Source organism: Dromaius novaehollandiae, chromosome 3 (genome assembly GCF_036370855.1).
Source record: "Dromaius novaehollandiae isolate bDroNov1 chromosome 3, bDroNov1.hap1, whole genome shotgun sequence".
Lineage (NCBI taxonomy): Eukaryota > Metazoa > Chordata > Aves > Casuariiformes > Dromaiidae > Dromaius > Dromaius novaehollandiae.
In genome coordinates this window covers 8,708,164-8,727,109 of record NC_088100.1, presented here as the reverse complement: position 1 = coordinate 8,727,109, position 18,946 = coordinate 8,708,164, and the positions used below count along the sequence as shown (strand labels likewise).

The 18,946-nt window shown below is 37.1% G+C and overlaps 1 protein-coding gene across 5 annotated transcripts in view; it reads right to left on the bottom strand.

Moving 5' to 3' along the window:
• Positions 1 to 18,946, bottom strand: part of ATAD2B (ATPase family AAA domain containing 2B) — an 83,134-nt gene that overhangs the window by 10,695 nt on the left and 53,493 nt on the right. For all 5 annotated transcript variants that reach the window (XM_064508348.1, XM_064508349.1, XM_064508351.1 and 2 more), the window contains exons 23-24: positions 17,615 to 17,737; positions 12,862 to 12,999 (exon numbers count right to left, since the gene is read on the bottom strand). In XM_064508348.1, coding sequence (XP_064364418.1) covers positions 12,862 to 12,999; positions 17,615 to 17,737 — 261 coding nt within the window. The remainder of the gene's footprint in view (positions 1 to 12,861; positions 13,000 to 17,614; positions 17,738 to 18,946) is intronic.

The following is an 18,946-nucleotide window of genomic DNA, read 5'->3' as shown; positions in this document are numbered from 1 at the left end:
CTATCTTCCCTTTCTATCCCTATCAGCAATTTAAAATCATCACACAATGAAACAAATGAAAGTGCAATTCATGGAATCACAGAATCATGACATAATTCAGGTCGGAAGGGACCTCAGCAGGTCCCTAGTCCAACCTCCTGCCTAAAACAGGGTCAGCTAGGAAGGCAGACCAGCTTGCTTAGGGCTTTTATCCAGTCAGGCCTTGAAAACATCAATGGATGCAGACCACACAACCTCCACCGGTGTCCTGTACCAATGCATAACTGCCCTAGCAGCAAAAAGGACTTTATTCCTTGTATCCAGTCAGAACCTGTCATTTCAATTTATGTCCATTGCAAATTCAAAGACATTTTCAGAGATTAAACCAGCTACAGAATAACCATCACTGCAAACTTCCACTCATACCCATCTGTGTACTGATGTTCACTGTGCTGATACGATCTGGCTTGGAAAAAAAAAATGAGCATTTTTGTTTGAAACTTAGACCACTTCAGCAACCTAGCCTTGTAGCAAGACCTCAAACATATGCACTTCTGCAACGAGTCAATATGAAGAGGAATCACAGCTTCTTAAACTAGCCTCATCTCATCACCAATGCTTTCTCCCCATATTATGCAACTCAACTTGAAGCAATAAGGCCCTGTGATCCTTTTTTCATTGCCTTTGCTCCATTACTTCTTCATTTTTGCTATTTCTTATGCATCCTTTCTATGCTTTTTACAAATCAGACTATCACCTTTTTTCAGAAAGAGGGTAGTGTTTCCACTAGTCTGTTTGCAGTGAGACACAGCATGGTACCAGTGTGAAAGAGATTTGGAGGCACTTTTGCAATATAATCTACAAATAATACAGAAGGAAGACCATTCAAATTAATGCTGTTATTAATATCCCTTTCAAGAGCACTAATGAGACAACTCAGAAGACTAAGGAAAAGGTTGGGAAAAATGGGAACTTCTACATTCAAATTCAAGCAATGATGCAGACTGCTCGTATTTTTGCAAAATTAGAGAAGTTGCAGCCAAGAGCTCATACTTGAAAATGACAGACAATACTTAACAGCGATTAACAAATATTCTTCCATTTTGAAATAAACTCCTTTGTTGAGTACCCCCATCATGTTCTCGGTATTTGTAGGTTGCTTTGATTTATGGGGTATTAAGTCCTAAATCTGTGCTTGCCAATCTCACACCTAGTTACAAAGATCAGCGTTTATTAAGGCGCTTTGAAGATATAAGCAGTATGCAGGTACAGGTATTGAGAATTAAATCACAGAAGCTCAGAGGAGTATGACTGTACTTCAGAATTTCCTTCCCATATGTAAGCAGATAGTTTAACCACTACGTTGAGAATAAATTTGCCTTTAACCTTTTAGTTTTAAAAGCTATCTAAAGATACAGTCAAATTGCTGTAAAAAATGGTAGTTTCACTTGGAATGTATATTTATTGTTACAAATAATCCTTGCTGAGAACTATAAGATTTGAAGGGAAAAAAAAAATCACTTTCTCCAGCTACTTTGTAGATTTGATAGTGGCTTCTACAGTCAGTTTCACTGTTTTATTGATGATGACCAACAACCCGCTCCCATAACTTTTCAGGAGCTCATATAATCTTTCCCCAGATTGTGCAAGAGATTTTCAGTAACAACAGAAGCAGCAATCTGAAACGAAACAGGCACAGGTAAACTTACATAGAGAAATAATTCCCCTATTCGGAAATGGGTTTACTCTCAGGTCAACTCCAAAGATGGATATAGAAAACACAGAAGGGGAATAAAAGCCTTTTCAAGGAAACATTAATTAACATGCCCTGAATTGCATACATGAATAGGAAAGTTTAATTTTTAAAGATCTTCTTATTTTGGCTCTTCAGCCTGCCTTTGCTATAAGATGTCATTTATCATATCAATGATTTGTACTTAAGTACACGCATTTTACTAGTGCATCCATTTTGTCCATCCTGCAAGCTCAATCTGGGATGAGAGCACATAGTTTGCCAAAATACTCAGGCATATTCCTAAAATTAAGCACGTGAGAAATCATGTTAAAGTAAAATGGAATTAGCCCTATATTACACACTTCAGTATGTTTCAAGTCTTCATAAACCACAGCCAGAAAGCGTAGCTAAACTCTCTCTCATGCAGTACTACTCAAATATAATTACAAATTATATATATGTTATATAAATTATAAATATAAATTATAGGTCTTTCCATAGTTGTGCATGTTGGGTTTCATTGCCGTTATTAAGCATGACACAGCAGCCACAAAGCATTGCAGAAGATCTCCTCCCAGGATCTCTGAGATGTCCTGCTTTCGCACTGCATCAAAACCAGTAAATGCAGGAAATAGTTTGGCTGCCTTATCCAAAGTATGCAAACAAAGCAAAGCTCCGATTGAAACATTACAATTTCTTATTTAAAAAAATGGTCTTCTGTCACAATATTAAAAAAAAAAAAAAAAAGAAAAGAAAAAAGAAAAAAACACTGATGCTTCCAACCAACCAGTGAGATTTAGGAAAGAACAACAGCATTTTATTGACAGATACAGCAGAACAGGCCCTTCAAGGACATAATTGAAAGTACTTGTATCAACAAAAGCAATAACCTAGCGACTTCTGGTTTTCACCCACATTTAGCCAACAAAACTTGGTTAATGCTTAACTTACTTTCTTCCCAGACTTACCACTTCATGTTTTAAGAAAGTACCATCCCAGGCCATCCTGGCCTGTAACACAGATATCAGTATCTTATAGACCAATATTTAAAAATACTGATTTTTTTTTTTTGTCCATATACTTCTAAGAACCAACTCTTTTTCCGTCATTCAATAAGAGCCTTCCTGCTTTCACCCCCTTCTATCCCAGCTGCTGAAACCTTTCCTCCTCAGGCTTTCATAAACCCACCAAATCTCATTTGAATTCATTTAACACAACTGCTAATGTCATTTTCATGACCACAGTGAGATTCTTAATCCCCTACCCAATATACCTTTGAGTCCATTCACCAGTTTTTACTTTCTTGAACATGTCAAAAGCAGACTTCCAGTCCTTACATTTAACTACCCTTCAAAACTTTTTTTTTTTTTTAATCTAGGCTGTATTATTGCTCTGTGTAAAGCAATGTCTTTTGGGATATGCGGAGAAATTCTGGTTCAGATCCTTTGCACCCTTAATACCGTTATACCAATTTTCTTTCATACAGAGAGCTAGGCCTCCAGGAAAAGCGAGAAGCTAAGCAAGGAATACAGTATTTTTAAAAAGATAACAGCAGCCTTTATCTCCTGCCTCACCTCTCCCAGTAAAGGTAAGGGGGTAGTGGAAGTAAGAGAGGTGTTTAATTCATGAAAGTCTGCACCGGAGTTCATCATCAATGGAGGGGGAAAAATAATAAAAGTGCTACCGAGAGAATCACACTGACCTGAAAAAGTGTCATATGAGGCAGGAAAGAATAAGATTTATCTCCAGATCCTGCAAGGCAGTTGAATATGATTCAAGTTGTAAAGGAAAGAGGAGCTATCATAAGGTAAAACTGATGCATAACTAACAGGCAAATGCTCATGGATTGCTGCTAAAAAATAAACCTAATAAGAGGTCCACATTTTCTTCACTTGAACGCTGATCTTCTATAAAAACTGTAAGCTATCAGTAACAAAATCACACTTTTATTTTACAGTCAATACGATTCATCACATATTAAAATTTTTAGTAAGTAACAGAATGGGATAGCCATTTACAGAAGAACTACTAAGAGTTAACTTTGTTAAAAAAATACTAGAGCATATACAATTATAAGTTAATGCATTAACATCTTTTCAATTATTCCTTTCAAAACTATTCATCTGAAATCTACCCATTGATACCCAATCTTTCAGCACTATTTGTGCCAGAGGCAGGAGAAATACAATTACCATAGGAATCCTGCTTTTCAGAACTGAGTTTCTCTAACTCAAACTATTATAATACCAATTATTCACACATGAATACATTCATTTGCCTTCTGAATTGCTACACTCTTCTCTCTATAATCCTCATGTAACCTCTATAGATTTGCCAAGGGGATCCCCACTTCAGTTTGTTTTTTTTTGTAAATCCTTACCCCACTTCATAGGTATTTATTGGAAAAAATTCTGCATTTGGCTAAATGAGTCACACGTAACATTTTACTTGGGTTCACATGGAGCTGATATAAAAAAATCACCCTCCATCACTCATTTATTTGTGCTAAGCTGCACAGTTGATGCAGACAGAATTCAAAAAGTACAATGTAATACAATGTAATTAATCACTGAAGACAAATTTACCCTAAATTTCCTTAAGCAATAAGAAGAGCTTCCCGATTATTCCATTTCTATCTTGAAATACTTTAAGAGTCTGCTGAAAGATCACTGAACTGAAGGCAGACAGCATTTACCCCGGAGGTGGCCTCCCATGATTAAAAAAAGAAATTATGTATGTACTTCAGAAGGACTAGTCCTCTGGGAACAAGTCAAATAAAATGAAACATGCAGCAGACTTTCAGAAATTCTAAATTCTTGCCCATAAGTTCTTCTTTAAGATTTTCAAGACAGACACACCAAGTAATGACAACATCTTCTGGTGAAACAAACACTATGAAAATCCAGTGTTACCTGGTATGCCAACATCAATGCGTGAACTTTGGCATGCAGCTTTAGCTAAATGCCCCTGAGAAAAGTTCTAGTAAATGTTTGAAGATAGAGATGCTGGCAATTGAACAGACTTCTTATAGCTGTATTTTTTTTCTTGAAGTAGATGGACAATTAAAATGGAACATAGAACTACTCCCTCTATATTATAATGGAATAAGAACAAAATGTTCCTTCTCATTATTTGAGTGACAGCAATTCAAGGAGGAGTGCAGCATGATGCACAGATCCAATCACCTAGCAAGCAGACTGTACACGAAAATAAGCACTCTATCATTTAGGGGCACACATCAAAATCCTTTTCAGAGCAGTGCACAGAACCTCACAGTTCTTGGATATTAGAAAGCAGTTAGAGTAAAAAACAAAACAAAAACAAAACAAAAAGCAGCTTTCATATTCCTGAAGTATTTCTGCAAGATCTAGAGGAAATTGTCACATTTCTGTTTAGTATGGTCTCAGGAAAAAGGTGAGGGCGACTGAGCACTGGAGCAGGCTACCCAGAGACGCTGTGGAGTCTCCATCCTTGGAGATATTCAAAATCCAAGTGGACGAAGTCCTGGGCAATGTGCTCTAGGTGACCCTGCCTGAGCAGGGGGGTTGGACTAGACAATCTCCAGAGGTCTCTTCCAACCTCAACTGTTCTGTGATTCTGCGAAAATAGACCTCAAAAAATAGGTAAATGGTAGAGAAGCCTCAGAGTTGGGGTAGGCACCCTTGCCGTCACCCGAATCTAGCAGTACAGTGACAGAACTGCAGACTCTGCAGAAATAAAATTAACAGTTGGAAAAGTGAGCAAATATAATTAGAAGATCAAAGATTGTAAATCATTAACAAGCAAGTCTGCTGCTTTAATGTGGATAAACTCTAATGGGGAAATGTAGCAGTGGAAGCAGATCAGATTCTCTTTCGAAATTTCTGTAATTTGACTACTATGTTATATCAAGTGTAGTACAATATTAGTAGAGGCTAACTAGTTCTCTTTATGCTGCAGAAAAGTAGACCCTTATATGCCTCAGCATTGCTTAAAAGACCAGAGAATGTAAATCCTCTGCCCTTAAAAGATAAAATTCACATTCATCATACAGTAGCTTCTCTGTTGTTACCTGTATTTCATAAAGAATTCCTGAGGATTAAAACCCAAAGAATCTTCCCTTTGCAACCAAGATCACCATGAATCTAGATTTTGTGCCTGATGTATCAAGAACCACTTGAAGCAATGCACATGTTTCAAGGTTTCCTTCCATGATCAAAACTCTGTCTTTCTTTCTCAAAGCCTTGAGAAAGCCCTTACTAAGAGCAGTTTGCTCTCTCTTACACTGGATCTGGCATGTATGTACCTGTCACAGTAATTTCGCTGCTTCCAGTAGCTCCATTTTTCTTACCAATGGGCACTGAAAGTCCCACTGGAAGTCCCATTGGTAATCCACTTGAAAGTCTCTGGAGTTTTTAGTCACAAAGTCCCAAACTGCAGTCAGAGATATGGAGCAAGAGAGAACAGAGCATAGTTCCACAATGGCTTTAAAAGCAAAATGAGGTGCCAGCTTCCACTAACACACAAAGCCATTTCCCCCTCCAAAGCCAGCTACAGCGTTTCCACTACCTCATTGGTACTCGCACTACTGTTCCTGCAGCAAGCCAGATAAGGGAACTAATCTGTCTGAAAATTTTTAATTTTTTCCTAGGTTAGTTTTCAACATGTTCAGTTCCCCAACTGAGCTTCCTACCTCATGAATGATAGCACTGGCATAAGGGAGATGGTGGAAACATGCAACCAGTGAGAAGGGAGGACACACCTTCAGCAGCAACCTGCAGCTTGATCAGCTTAAAGTGACCTCTAAAGGACCTGCCATTTCCTTCACATAAATGGAAGGCAGGAGGATACTCAAAAGGCAGAGACCTGACCAATATAAAAAATGCAACAACTTAAGGTATATGCTTAGGGTATACGCTCATCAACAGCGGAACATAAACAAATACTCAAAGAACCTGGGCACTTCTACTCAACATGGAGCCACCAAGTTCTGTAGGAAGCAGATGAAGCATGCCTTCCAAAAAGAAAACTAGCTGCAGGATCCCCAAAATTTCATCCCCTACCAATCCCTGTAATACTCTCAAGGTCTTTCCAGTGTTTCTCAGAAACCTCCCCAGTATCTTCTGCTCCTCCCTACCCCAACTCCCCCAAATGAGCAGGATGCAAGATACACTACATCTAATTCTGAGCTGTGGAAACGCTGCCCAACCACGATGATGCTGCAGCTGTCCAGCTAACAAGGCTGGACAGAATAGGTAACTACCATTTTCAGTCTGTAGCCTTTTCCTCTAGTAGAGGCATAGATTTATCCAACTACCACTTTTCACAAAATCTGCAGGAATTTAATCTTTGAGACCTTGGCCCTTGCCAAATTTGTCTGAATCTGGCTAAATGATTCAGAAGTTATTAGGGGAGCAGAGAGATGGACAGACAGCATACATATTATTTTCTTAGGAAAGCAAACTAAAAATATAATTTACATGAAACTATCACTGTAGTTATGACAGCTAAGCACATGACAAGACAGCCACACATGAAAATTAAAAATGAAGCCAAAAGAAAACAGACAATCGGATTAACATCACCAGTGCAGATCAGTTTTAGACTGTCCACTTCTGCAGATCTGCTCATTTCCCCTCTGCTGAGTAGCTTTGTGCAAAACAGCTATTACAGCTCTTTACATCCCTGGTGCATCCAGTTTATTCTCAAGGACCGCTGAATGGCAGCCTTCCTGCCGCAAGAGAGCCGTGAACAAACACAAGCTTTTCTTGCAACTTCACATGTTGAGGACAGAGTCCCACTATACATTAATTAAAATGACATTGGATGGAGTTTACAATGTTCTTTTCTACCACAGCTCTGAAAGGCTCAGGGCTGCTAGATTGGTCTCTGTATCAGGAAGGCAAAAACAAAACAAAAAAAATAGAAAGAAAATACATAGCTGAAAACTGAACTGAAGAAATGGCCAAAAATTACCAGAAAATCGACTTCTACTGTAGACAGAAATCTTAGACCAATTCTTTAAACAATTTAAAACAAACATTGCCACAGTTTTCAAATAGGAGTAAGGAATCTGGTAATCTAAAATTGTTCTGGCCTGAAAATTGTTTTTTATTGCATTGCTTTTTTTCCACTTTAAGTTAAAATATGCAGCACTTCATGGTAGAAAAAAAATAGATCTTAACAAAAGAACTCAAAGCCTCTCTTTTTACCATACATATAATAAAAGTGGTCATAATACTTTCAGAAAAACCTCCTTATTAAGAGAGGCTGACCAATCCTGGATTACTGAGTTAGAAAGGGAATGAAAAACATGAGGCTATAAAATGGAGTATATAAAAAACTGCTCCGACCAGGTCAGTTGTAGGGTTCTATTTGCCCTCAGTCAGAGCAAAAAGATATTCAATTAATTCAAGAGGCAGCATGTTTAGTAGTTATCAAAGATGACTTCTCTGCCACTAGATATCATGGTTTGATGGGATTCCAAAGACAAAGTAGGCATCCAGGACTTGCAAGAACATCCACAGATTCACTAAATGGGGTTTTATATTAGAAGAGTTATAAAGCCTATAGGTTTAAAACAACTGCTAACCACCTCAAAAAGCTCAGATGACATTTCCATCAAAAACAGGCAAGCCATACTTTCTGTTTGTCAGATTTTTTTTAACTTCCTTTTAAAGCATCTGGTTGAAGCCAGTGTCAGAAACCAGAAATCAGACTAGCCGGCAAACTGCTCTCATCAAGGATGTCAACATATATGCTACCAAGAAAGAAATAATTAAGAAATGAAAAAAGACAGTTGTCTGAGCTCTGAGTAGAGACATCCTTGCATTCCACAAAAACATTTTTAATGGTCTTTGTCAAGTCACAGCACTTGCCTCCAGCTCCAGTGTGTTATGAGAATTAATCTGAGTCAAATACTTTTTCTGGAGAGGAGAAGGAGAAAAGAAAAATGTAGCAAGTGTAGGATTCATGACTTTGACAAGACATGAGCAGCTACTAGTATGTAATGTTACTGTCTAGGTGACTAATAAAAGGCCAGTATCCAAAGTCCAGGATAACTGGTACAGAACTAGGTCCCACATGCAGAAAGTGTTAAAATAATTTTAAAACCATACGTTATCTGGTCTGCCATGTCCTTTGATAAGACATTCATTGCAGTCATCTGCATGCCCTAAGTACAGTGATCACTGACATCACTAAATCACAGAGGTTAAAGAAAAGAGAGGAGACCAAACAGATGAAAAAAAATCAAGCCCAAAGATTCTGAGAAACAGCTTCAAAAGATCTTCTTTTCATTTAAAAAATGTTTTAGAAAAAAACACTCCCTCCAAAACAAAACCTCCTTTCCACTCTAAAGCAGAAATATGCATTTTCCTATAATAGCTAAAACTGACATTTAGCTAAAGATACACAAGAGCGCACCAAATACTGTTTATTTGGGAACTAGGTTTTCTGTAGCAGTTTTTATTTTCTCGTTTGATCTCCCTGCAGCACTTTGTATAGAAACCACTAATCACTTCAAATATTGGGAAAAGTCAGCAGTGTGTTTACTTCGGTTTTCATAAAATTTGTCTAAAATTTAGATTTTTAATACTTCACATAACACAAAATATTTGAACTTTTTCTTGCTCCAAATGCCATTTTCACATGTGACAACTATCACATTTATCATTCCACATAAAAGAAATCTTTTCTGTGAAGAAAACATACAATCTGTAGTCTATCACTATACATTATTGTTGAATACTGCAAAAAAAGATAAGAATGGAAAAGCAAATCTTTCCCATACAGTTTATTTATATGTAGCATTTAAGGAACTAACTGCAAGACAATAAAATGACATGCTACATACTCCATCTACTGGCAAGATACAGGAGTAGGACAAAGTTTTACTATATAGCATCATAAAAGCTATAAGACACTAAACGCTTTACATGCTGAACTGTATGTAAACCACTTAACAATGACTAATTTACCAGATAAACAATACTGCACATTGCCAGTAGTTTCCTTTTCCACACACATACACACACAAAGACGGAGCCACTCTTCTCAGGAGTGCCCAGTGGCAGCACGAGAGGCAGTGCGCACCAACTGAAACACAAGAAATTCAATTCAACACAAGAACAAGCTTTTTTACTGTCAGGATGGTTGAACGTTGGAACAGGTTGCCCAGAGAGGTTGTGGAGTCTCCATCCTTGGAGATGCTCAAAAATCCAGGTGGACAGAGTCCTGAGCAACCTGTTCTGGCTGACCCTGCTGTCAGCAAGGGGTTGGTCTAGATGATCTCCAGAGGTCCCTTCCCACCTCAACTATCCTGTGTTCATACAACTACTTTCATCACCTCTAACAGCTTTCAACCTACATACCATTCTACGTTTCCACCACACCACCTGCACTTCTTTCCAAATACACAGTCACTACCGACGTATTTTAAATCATCTCTGAGAGAACTTTCCTGAATGAATTTGCAGCAACTGCTTGTAATGTAGTACTTTTAAACTCATCTATACTGTGATACACAATCCAACCCAGTGCATATTCAGCTAGAGACAGTAATACGGCAGTTGCAGACTACACCTAACTCAGGAACTTTTATTGACACACTTTTAAGTAGAGCAGCTCATTTCAGATAGCCCCTTTGGCTTAATCAAATGGAAAGAAAAATTCTAAAATACATTAGCAAAATGACACAAAGTAATAGGTATATAAACATCTAAATAATTTATTTCATACAAAACACATAATCTTGGAATGTAAATCAATACATAATAAACTGTTTTCTGGTTCCCTATTGTATTAGTCCTGAACAGTGAACAGTCACAGCTTAAAATCAGGCAGAGCTGCTGCATTATCTGTAGTCCACTGTGTTTCTAGGGAAGATGCCTCACAGTTTCCTTTAGGATTCTCAAATAAGTGTTTCATCTGATTCGACTTTTTTGCAGCTATTCACTAAAATATTGTAAGCGAAGCTCCTAAAAAAATAATTTAATCAGGAAAATAATGTTATTGGTGATAAAAATACTAACTAGTGCAGGAAAAAACATTATCTAAGGAAAAAATTGAATTTAAGTTCAAACAGCAAAACAAACCAAAAAAGGAGGATTTTCAGAATTATTAATTGGAAAGCACAGTTTTTATCCCATGTGATTTAAATGTATGAATCACTGCCCTTATTACTCTGCTTGTGAAATACATTTTAGTCTTCAAAAAAACCTTACTTTTTGATCATAAAAGAATTTTACTCTACCTCTAAAATCATTTCTTTGTTCTGAAATCTGTTTTCTAAACTAATTTCTTTCATTTACACAATCACAATCCACTATAAAATTTGCTATTTGAGCTCCCTGGTCATCTGCTCAGTTCTACTCTTGCTTTACTCTAGTTCCTTCCACCAATTCCCCTTCTAGACCACATCTCTTCCCAGCTTCTGTCTCTACTGAACTTTCTCTGCATCATTTTTAACGCATACCCAAGTACTACTTTCAGTCCCTTCTGCAGATTTCAGGCTGCTCATTCAGATGCTAAATTCTGATTACTCACTTATTCCTAGTTCTCTCTTCTAATTACAAAATGCTTCCCATCACTCCTAGCTAGATACGCTACCTGTACCAGACTCATCCTTAAAAAACAGATTTCCATTTGACTGTACTTCCAAAGAGCACTAAGTCACATATTTTCTCATCTCCCAACCCAAATCACCAAGATACTGGCAGGAACATTGCCTTGACACTACCTCCTTTTGTGTTTACACACCGGGAAGTTGGCAGTTTCCTTCAGTCCATGGCTCTAGTCTTCAAACAACTACGACTGAATCTATAAAACTAGGTGAAGAAGAGAGGAGCAGCAGCAGAGCTTTTTATACAGCCAGTAGTGGCTGTTACCCCTCTTTTCAGGAGAAGTCAGGCTTGGAGGTCAGCAAATACGACTGCTGCACAACAGGCAGAGCCAAGAAGGTGCTCTGCAGATTGGCCAAAGTGAGAGTCTCCTTCTTAGATGTCATAAGAAACCAAACGCACTGAGAACTCCTCTCCTCTCTCTATTTTTGCACAAGCTGACAAATGAGTAAAGAAAAGCCTCATCAGTTTATTATGTAACAATTTAGTCAATTCATAACTCTGGCTGACTTTTATAATTCCTTAAACACACGAAATACATCATCAGGAAATAAAACCATACACCTATAATTAAACTATTTTATATTGACATTGTCATTCCTATCTAAATAACATTCATCTCTGGGCAGTTATCACCATGCTCAGTAATCTCTTTCTCACTAGGAAAAAGTACGATGGGGCAAAGGACAAAGACCAGTGAAAATTCTACTGCTCCAGCCTATCCATTTGCCTATTAAGCAGCCATCCAATTCTACTTTGGCACAAATAACAGAGTCCGCATCTTCAGCTGCATGCCTCAGACACTTTCTCTTATAAAGCCTTTATTCTTGCTTGCTTATAACAAAATTTACTATAGTATATTTAACTCTCTAACCAGCTCATTCTTGACAATAACTAACAGCACCTCCGACTACCTAAACCACAGTTGGACGATCACAGACATGGTCACCCCTCACAGTTCCAGAGATTTTGACCGATTAATTCATTTACCTAGTAGGTTGCATCAAGAGCATCTAACATCCTTCAGTAACAGAGACCGACTATTCAAAACCAGGTCCCATGAAGAAAAATATAGCTCAGTTTGCAATTTATTTTCTAAGTTTTAGCATAATACCATACTCCTTGCACACAGGAAGGGAATAACTAGTGTAAGAGTAGATAATGCAGCATCTAGCTATGTTTCTGTGAACATACACGCAGAGAAAACAAAAAACTTCCACTTAACACACAGATAAACATGATCTTCCCATTGGATCAGAATTGTTTTACACTGAAAATAGACTTATCTCAAAGAAAAATTAATACTTGTATGTTACATTACAAAAACAGTTTCAAATCCTGCTTCTTTACAACTACTTGGGCAGAGATTTAATGTAACTGGAGAAAGGGTATGTTTTTGAAGTTGCAAGAGTTTCATGCCTAAAATTACATCTGCAAAGAATCATGAACTAAAATGGATAACACAAATAAACATTACTACAAACACATACCAAATGCTTGCCATTGGAGATGCCTCTACTTTTGCACAGTATCACCCAAGGTACTCACATGCACATTTATTTGCAGAGTTGGGCCAGACCGCCACTGTGGGTTTTTGTTTGTTCCGAAATGCCTCTTCGACTCTCGCTTCTGTTTTCCGTACAGTGGAACCATGAGGATTTACTTGTTCTGCTGGTACTGATAAGCCTGCATACAGAAGATAACCATACCTATTTAAATAAACCAAGCTGCATAAACCTACAGAGTTTAGAAAGAAACTTGGAATACTGTGCTGCAGTAAGAACATATCAATTAGTACTTAGTTAAGACATTTGAAACAAAGATTAAAATCAAGAATATTTGTTTTCTAGTAACAAAATAACTTACTGGTAGCATGGTCTTAAAACTGTCAGCTCTGGCATTTTATAAAAATATTATCGTCTCCCATATTTGGTCCCCAAACATTGAACGCTTCTATCCATATTTCCTCTATATAGCAGTTTTTCCCAATTTTAAACAGATTATATAAAATAACTGCCAATTCCTAATGGCACTGTATGCCATGTGAAAAAGAGTATCTGAATAAAAATTTACGGTCACCATAATTTATGTTACTGTAAAATGGATCCATTTCAGAGTCAATATGAGCACTCCGATGAAGAAAATGCGATTCTGCTTTTACCAAAAAGTCAAGTTTGCTCTTTCTGTAATATAAGTTCATCTCATAGCTTCTACCATTTTATCAGCTTTTTAATTAAATTCTAAAAATGCAAATTTTCATACTGGTTAGGCACATTTTAAAGATATAAATGCATCTCCGAAGTATCTTATTGATAATCTAGATTTGCTATCTGTCCACTACTGCAGTCCAAGTGTCACACCATGTCTCCACTAGTAGCCAGAATCAAGTGATCAAGAGCAGACAAGAAGCTCTAAAACTGATGGCTGTAGAAATTTAAAGATTTATAAAGGACCTGTCACCTAACAGCTAATAGTAAAAGAAATTTGCACAAGCCTTGCAAAACATAAGTTTATAGGTACCTTTACAAATATTGTAAACTACATATTTAACTTATATTTCACTGCTCAAACACTTCTATCCAACACTTATATCTTGTTCTCAACAACATATATATCACATCTGGTTTCAACAACAAAAAACAAATTCCAATAATCTAGTATATGATTTTAGTTAACCAACTTAGAATTTGTTACCCTTAGATTTCTATTCTTTCAACACCACCTCATTCCTGTGATACAAGAACAAGAAATTTTGTTTCAACTTCTAGATTTTAATTTTATTATAGTTTATCATTCTGTTACTCTGTACTGCTTTTTTTGAGATTGGTCACCAGTCTCAGTACTTAATAAAAAAAGCAGATCTGACAAAAGTGCAGAAAAGGTACATTTATTCAACAGATGCATCTGTTTTATAGCTGAGGAAAAAGAAAGTGATGTAGAAAATACCTTCCATTTTAGTGCTATGTAAGATTGCTGAATAACTTGTCCAGAGAACTGTAAAGGAAATGGATATGGAGCCTTCTAGCCTTAACTATGGTTTTCAGCAATTCTTGGAAATAAATTAAGAGCTAATAAATGGGACAACTCAAAATTAGCAGCTTTGTAACTGGACAAAGATAAAAAAAATTGTACAGTGTGCTGCCACTTGCCTTCCAGCTCCTCTATGATTTGAGGTCAGTAACATTTGACAAAGTTTCCAGACAATCAATTAGGAGCCTCATACAAACCAATTTGCTCAATTCCATCCAAACCTCATGTTAAATCATGAAGTCTTTCCAAATGTAGCCAAAAAAATACTGGTTAAGATCTGAATTTGGGCTTTATTCTATTTGTCAAGATGACAAATCTCCATTTCTGAAAGCCACAGCCACCCACTCTGACTCAACCTGGGAATGCAACACTACAGGAACCTCTTCCGAGCAGGTAAGAATACAAGCTTCATATTCACTCCCAGAACCCCTAGTAGCTTCTCATGATAAATCTTAACATTTTTTTCTATTCTTGTGATGCATTAAGTTGTCCACTGTGTGCATTATTTCCCTTCTTTCACAGGGGTCCTTCTGGCAAGGTAAGGATTTGAACTCCGATAAGGCTGGAAAATAGGATCCCTTATCAAGCTGAGTCCAGAAATACTTGCAGAGAAATGTAAACACTGAATATCTTCCTTCCCAAGTTGGGGTTTTTTGTTTTGTTTCGACTCTGCCACTTTTAAAGGAAGTCAAAAGGAAAAGCTTTGAGTACTTTGAGCTGAAAAAAGGGTTGACATTCAGCTGTTATCTCAGTTTCAACATTCATTTAAGGCCTTGTTAGGAGCTCTCTTGTGGACATTAAAAATAAGTACTTAAAGGTTTAATTCCCCGCACTTTGTCTCATGCAGTCCTACATATTAGCAACAAGGCTGGCTGCTTTTACTGGGCAGCTCCACTCAGGCAAAAAGCTTGCTATGAACAACCACCTTTGCATTTAGGTGACCAGGTGGAAAAAGGTTTTGGATAGCAAGAGGCATAGTTTACACTACTTACAAAATTTTCCTCAAATACTTCCACTACAATGAAGTATTCAGTTATTTCAAATGAAGTGGTAGTGCTGAAAGAATGGAAATCTAACGGTAATAAATTCTGGTCAAAAAGCTGGTAAATTAAAAAAAAAAATCACATACTAGATTATTGGAGTTTGCAGTTTCCAATTGTTGAAACCAGCAGATAACACAGAGAAGTTTCTGGGGATCAATTCTATATCTGACCATCTGACAACCCAAAAAAGAAAACCGAATTCCCTTAATGTCCTTGTGGTCACCCAACCAAAAGAAGAACAGGAAAACATACGCTTTTGTTTTCTCTTATCCAAAGTGTTCCAAACGGGGTATGTGTCAGAAGTCTAGACTAGCAGATGCACTGCGATTTTGCTGATCTGTTGCATTGCTGAGCATATTCTGTAGTGCAAAATGTGAGTAACGGCAAGGCTGATCAGCAGGCACATCCCTCCCTTCCTCACAGCAACCTGTGCCAAGACTACATGCCTGAATTGCTACCTTCTGGACATTCTAAACCACAGTCCTCGACTAAGCTCCTACTCCAGGGACAGGTCAATCTCTCAGGCTTGCCTTGTGACACGAGTTTTCCTCAGACCTCAAGAGTTGGATGTATTATTCCTCATTCATGATCTGGTAGTCTAACACAGCTTCTTCTATGCAGTCCAAATCTTTTTACCTTGCTAACCCAGTAGGTGATCTAGGCCTCCATGGTCTGTAGCTGGATTAGAGCTCATCTGTTCATGAAACCACCAGAATGCGTTCCAAAAGCACAAGCATCTTTGGAATGTAACTAGCGGGTATCTGTGACACTTGTGTTTCCGTGCCAACACCTGCAGTGCACTTTGAACAACTAGTACATTAACCACTCATTATCATGTGTGAGCTGCTGTTGGTCACAAACAACTGGTGCTGCTAGTCACATATCCGTGTCCGAAGGTCCACTAGCCAGCATCTGAAACCAGTAGTATCCTCTTTTTCTGATGGAACAAGCTCATAGTATGATACCCATCAGCCTCATGCACAGCCTCTGAAAACTGAGCTCTTGTACCAGTGTCAGCAGGCTTTGCCCCCCCCCCCCCAAATATATATTATTTGGTCGTTGCCATAAAAGATAGGGTGGCATGCCAGAGAAAAGAATGTGAGCATTCTTGTATTTCTAATACAAAAGTACAGAAGAGAAGTAAAGGCATTATATTACCACTTCTTTACATCCACAGTTAATTATAATCAGTTCTCTTATCTGCAGTTTAAGACATATATTGGAAGCTTGTGCAGAATTAGACAAAAATGCATGACAATGGGAAAACAAAAGGAACTCCATCTGTTTAAACCTAAAAAAGAAAACCTACAGACACTTGCATAGTTCAAAGATACTTAGTAATAAAGGGTCTTCAATCTACTGATGAAAGTATTTCAAGAACCAACAGCTAAAATTTAAGAACAGTCAAATTCAACCTAGAAATAACGTACAGATTTTTACCTTAGAACAAAATTTCATGTTGATTTAATGTTATAGTTCAGTGGTTTTCAACCTTTTTCCATTTTCAGAACTTGAAAAATTTTCCCTGAAACACCTTTCATGTCAACTGAAGCCTACTGGCAGTATGTTTGGGGTTTTCGTTATTTTTTATGGACACCTTAGAAGCTGTCCACAGACTTGGAGGTCTACGGACTACAAGTTGAAAACAACTGCCACAGTTAAAACAAAAATTAAGTCAGTGATTTCCTCCAATGGAGGGGACCATACTTTATGATCTCAGACTATTAGACCTCACTGTCAACCTCATGCTCCTCTCAAAGTGGATTTAATAGATTCTTCTTGATCCAAAAAGTAAGCAGATTATCACCAAAAATACACTTGTACACATGCCAGGGTGAACTGAAAATCCACCGCTTCAAATGCCATTTCCCCTATAATTGCTACTCCATTGCATTACATGGCATTATTAGAATACAGTTCTGGCTTCACCACCTCTTCAACTAGTAGTCAGGTGTTACAGCATTCCAAACATTTATCCATTCACCATGTTCAGTATTTTAAAGGATGGTGCATTATCAGACCAATTCACAGAGTTGGAAAAAGTACACAAATGTCAAACCCAGTCATCCTTTAACATATACTCCTGCCTGTGTCTGACATGCGTTCCATTTTTCATTTTAAATTTAAATTTCTATATGGGCATTTGTAAATTCTGTTTTTATTCCCCCCCACACACAGAAATTCCTTAACCTGGTATTTTACATTATGATAAATGAAGTTTAACATACCTCTTTTTCTTCTTGCTTCCTTGATTTCTTCACACATTTTATTAAATTCTGGATCCAGTTCAGCAGCAATTATAGCATGAGCAGTGTCCTTCAAAGTACAAGCTCTGTGTCTAATTATTTTATCTAGAAAACAAGAAAATACACTTATTAGTTTTATCACATTTATGTAAACACCTTTATCATGTATATGTAGTTCTGTATTGTATATTACAAGACTGATATGCATGGAAGTAACTAGAAAATCTATAAATGTATGAAAATATAGATGGATCAATATCATAGCACACTCAATAATCACAACTCAGCTATTTAAGAGATAAAGCAGTTTTCTGAAGTACAAATTGTCACTTTAATCAATGGTGGCATTTCTAAGCAAATGCAAACAGCGAGTGAAGAAAACACCTAAATCAACTCGCAATTCTTTGGAACTTGCTAGAATCAGCATTTCTAGCCAGTTTGCACAGGCAGAGCTATATAGTATTATGGACTACAGTGCAGAGAGTCACAAGTAATATCGGACTTATCCAGGAATTAATTTACAGCTCAGGTTAGGAACACTCATACAATTACACTGCTAGTAAAATCATACTGGGGGCAGCCTCTGAATCTGCAAAGTAGACCTGGCTTACCTCCTTTCACCTAGGGTTGTTTTTTTTCTTTTTTAATCTTCAATTATGTTTACTTTTTACTTAACAAATATGCTAGAAGATTCAAAATTGTGCTTAAATAGATTATTTTATTGCTGATATTAAATAACTGTTTCAGATTTTAATCTGTTGAGAGAAACTGGCAAGAAATAAGCCTTGAAGTTTTCTATATTTTCTTCTCTATCTGGGGAACAGTATAGAAAACATTGCTCATACTGGAAGCCAAAGTGTGACACATTATAAAACATTTTTAGAGAAGACTAGTTCCCACATCTTCAAAACACACAAAAGAAATTCTTCCAATGCTTGTTAAGTATTTGAAGTTTTAAGAGTAATTGTAACTTAACAGGTAGTCCCATATACAGAGAAAACTGATATCTATGATGTTGCTTTTCAACCAAATCTACAACGCTCAGTTTGTTTTTAGTAGAAACATATTTAATCTGTCAGTTTAGCCATACTGAATTACTTTTTACAGCTGATACAGGTACTTCAACAGCAAACATCAACATTAACGTCTACAGTATATTAAACAATTAGCAGATTTAATCTGTGTTAATAGTCACTAAAGACAACAATTAAGAATATCAGTGAACATTTACTAGACAAGGTTTATAAATCTAGAAACAGCAAATTTTACAGCTGGAAAAACTGCTAAGTCAAAAAGAATACTCAGTATCCAGCT